General features: G+C 33.0%; 1 protein-coding gene across 1 annotated transcript in view; it reads right to left on the reverse strand.

Annotated features, from left to right (window-relative positions):
- LOC106530786 (copine-8) overlaps nt 1–1,151 on the reverse strand; it is a gene marked incomplete at both ends in the record, with an annotated part of 87,740 nt that overhangs the window by 47,358 nt on the left and 39,231 nt on the right. The window contains 1 exon segment of the mRNA XM_014026489.1: nt 722–761. Within this exon segment, the coding sequence (XP_013881943.1) occupies nt 722–761 (40 nt within the window).

Consider the following 1,151-nt stretch of genomic DNA (forward strand, 5'->3'; position numbering starts at 1 on the left):
TATTTATGTTTGTGGTTGTAATGTGACAAAATATGGAAAAGTTCAAGGGGTATGAATACTTTTGCAAACCACTGTATTTATTTACTTATTTTTCTATTAAAACTGACTTTTGTGAAGTTATACCTTGAAAAAACAACTGAAGTGATTTGATATAGACGTATCACCATGGTTAGGAGGCAGAGTGTGGTCACGCAGAAATACGTCTTCTGTAAACCAGACTCTCTTTTTTAGGACTCACGACAAACAAACAAATGACTTGAATTGAGCTAAAATGTGGGTGTGATTAATACAGATTTTTTTTTGTTCAAAACTTTATGTTATGCAGCGGATAATATGCATGCCTATAAGAATAGCTAGTAGTCTGTATTTTATTAATGTTTTGCAAAAGTTTTGAGTCTCATCAGTGATTTGTTTTTTCTAGCTTCTCAAATTGTAGAATTCACACCTTTTTTTGTTTCATTTTACTCCCAATAAAGTATTTTTATTTAAAGAGAAAAATGAAACTGTCAGAACCCTAACCTGATACAAAGTAAAACACATTAAAATATTGGCAGCAGCCTGCAAACAATCTTCATGACGGTGTAAATACCAACACAGCGCTTTCTTCCTCTTGCCCTAACATTCAGATTCAAATCAAGCTGCCATTGTGCTGAATGGGCAAATGTGGTCTTATACCATTTAAATGAATACTTGACTGATTGTTGAGCAGGTGAATACTCACATGTTTAGAGAGGTTGTCGCTCTTGCAGTCTAAATCATACCTGCGCAGAAGAGGAAAAATATGAGAACAGGCACCTGAAATTAAAAAAAAAATGAAAATTTGAGCAGCAGATCGTGACAAATAGGCTACCAAAACACAAATTAGCAATTAATGACACGGGCTTAAATCAGTCATCATGCAGCATTAATACGAGCCACGTCTCCACTTATCACTGAGAAAGGTTTGTCAGAGCAGCTTTGCACAGCTCATTTAATGCATCAGCATGTAATAAAATTAGCTGCTTCATTTTCTCTATGAGTTCTCAAGCAAAAATTGTTACATATTGATGAACTCATTTAAAAATCTTTTTTTTTTTGTTTTTATTACTGATTTATTAGTCAAACACAGAGAAACATATAAAATGAATAATAGATTAAAATACAAATAGAAC

The sequence above is a fragment of the Austrofundulus limnaeus genome, unplaced genomic scaffold, assembly GCF_001266775.1.
Source record: "Austrofundulus limnaeus strain Quisiro unplaced genomic scaffold, Austrofundulus_limnaeus-1.0 Scaffold558, whole genome shotgun sequence".
In the NCBI taxonomy this organism is placed as follows: domain Eukaryota; kingdom Metazoa; phylum Chordata; class Actinopteri; order Cyprinodontiformes; family Rivulidae; genus Austrofundulus; species Austrofundulus limnaeus.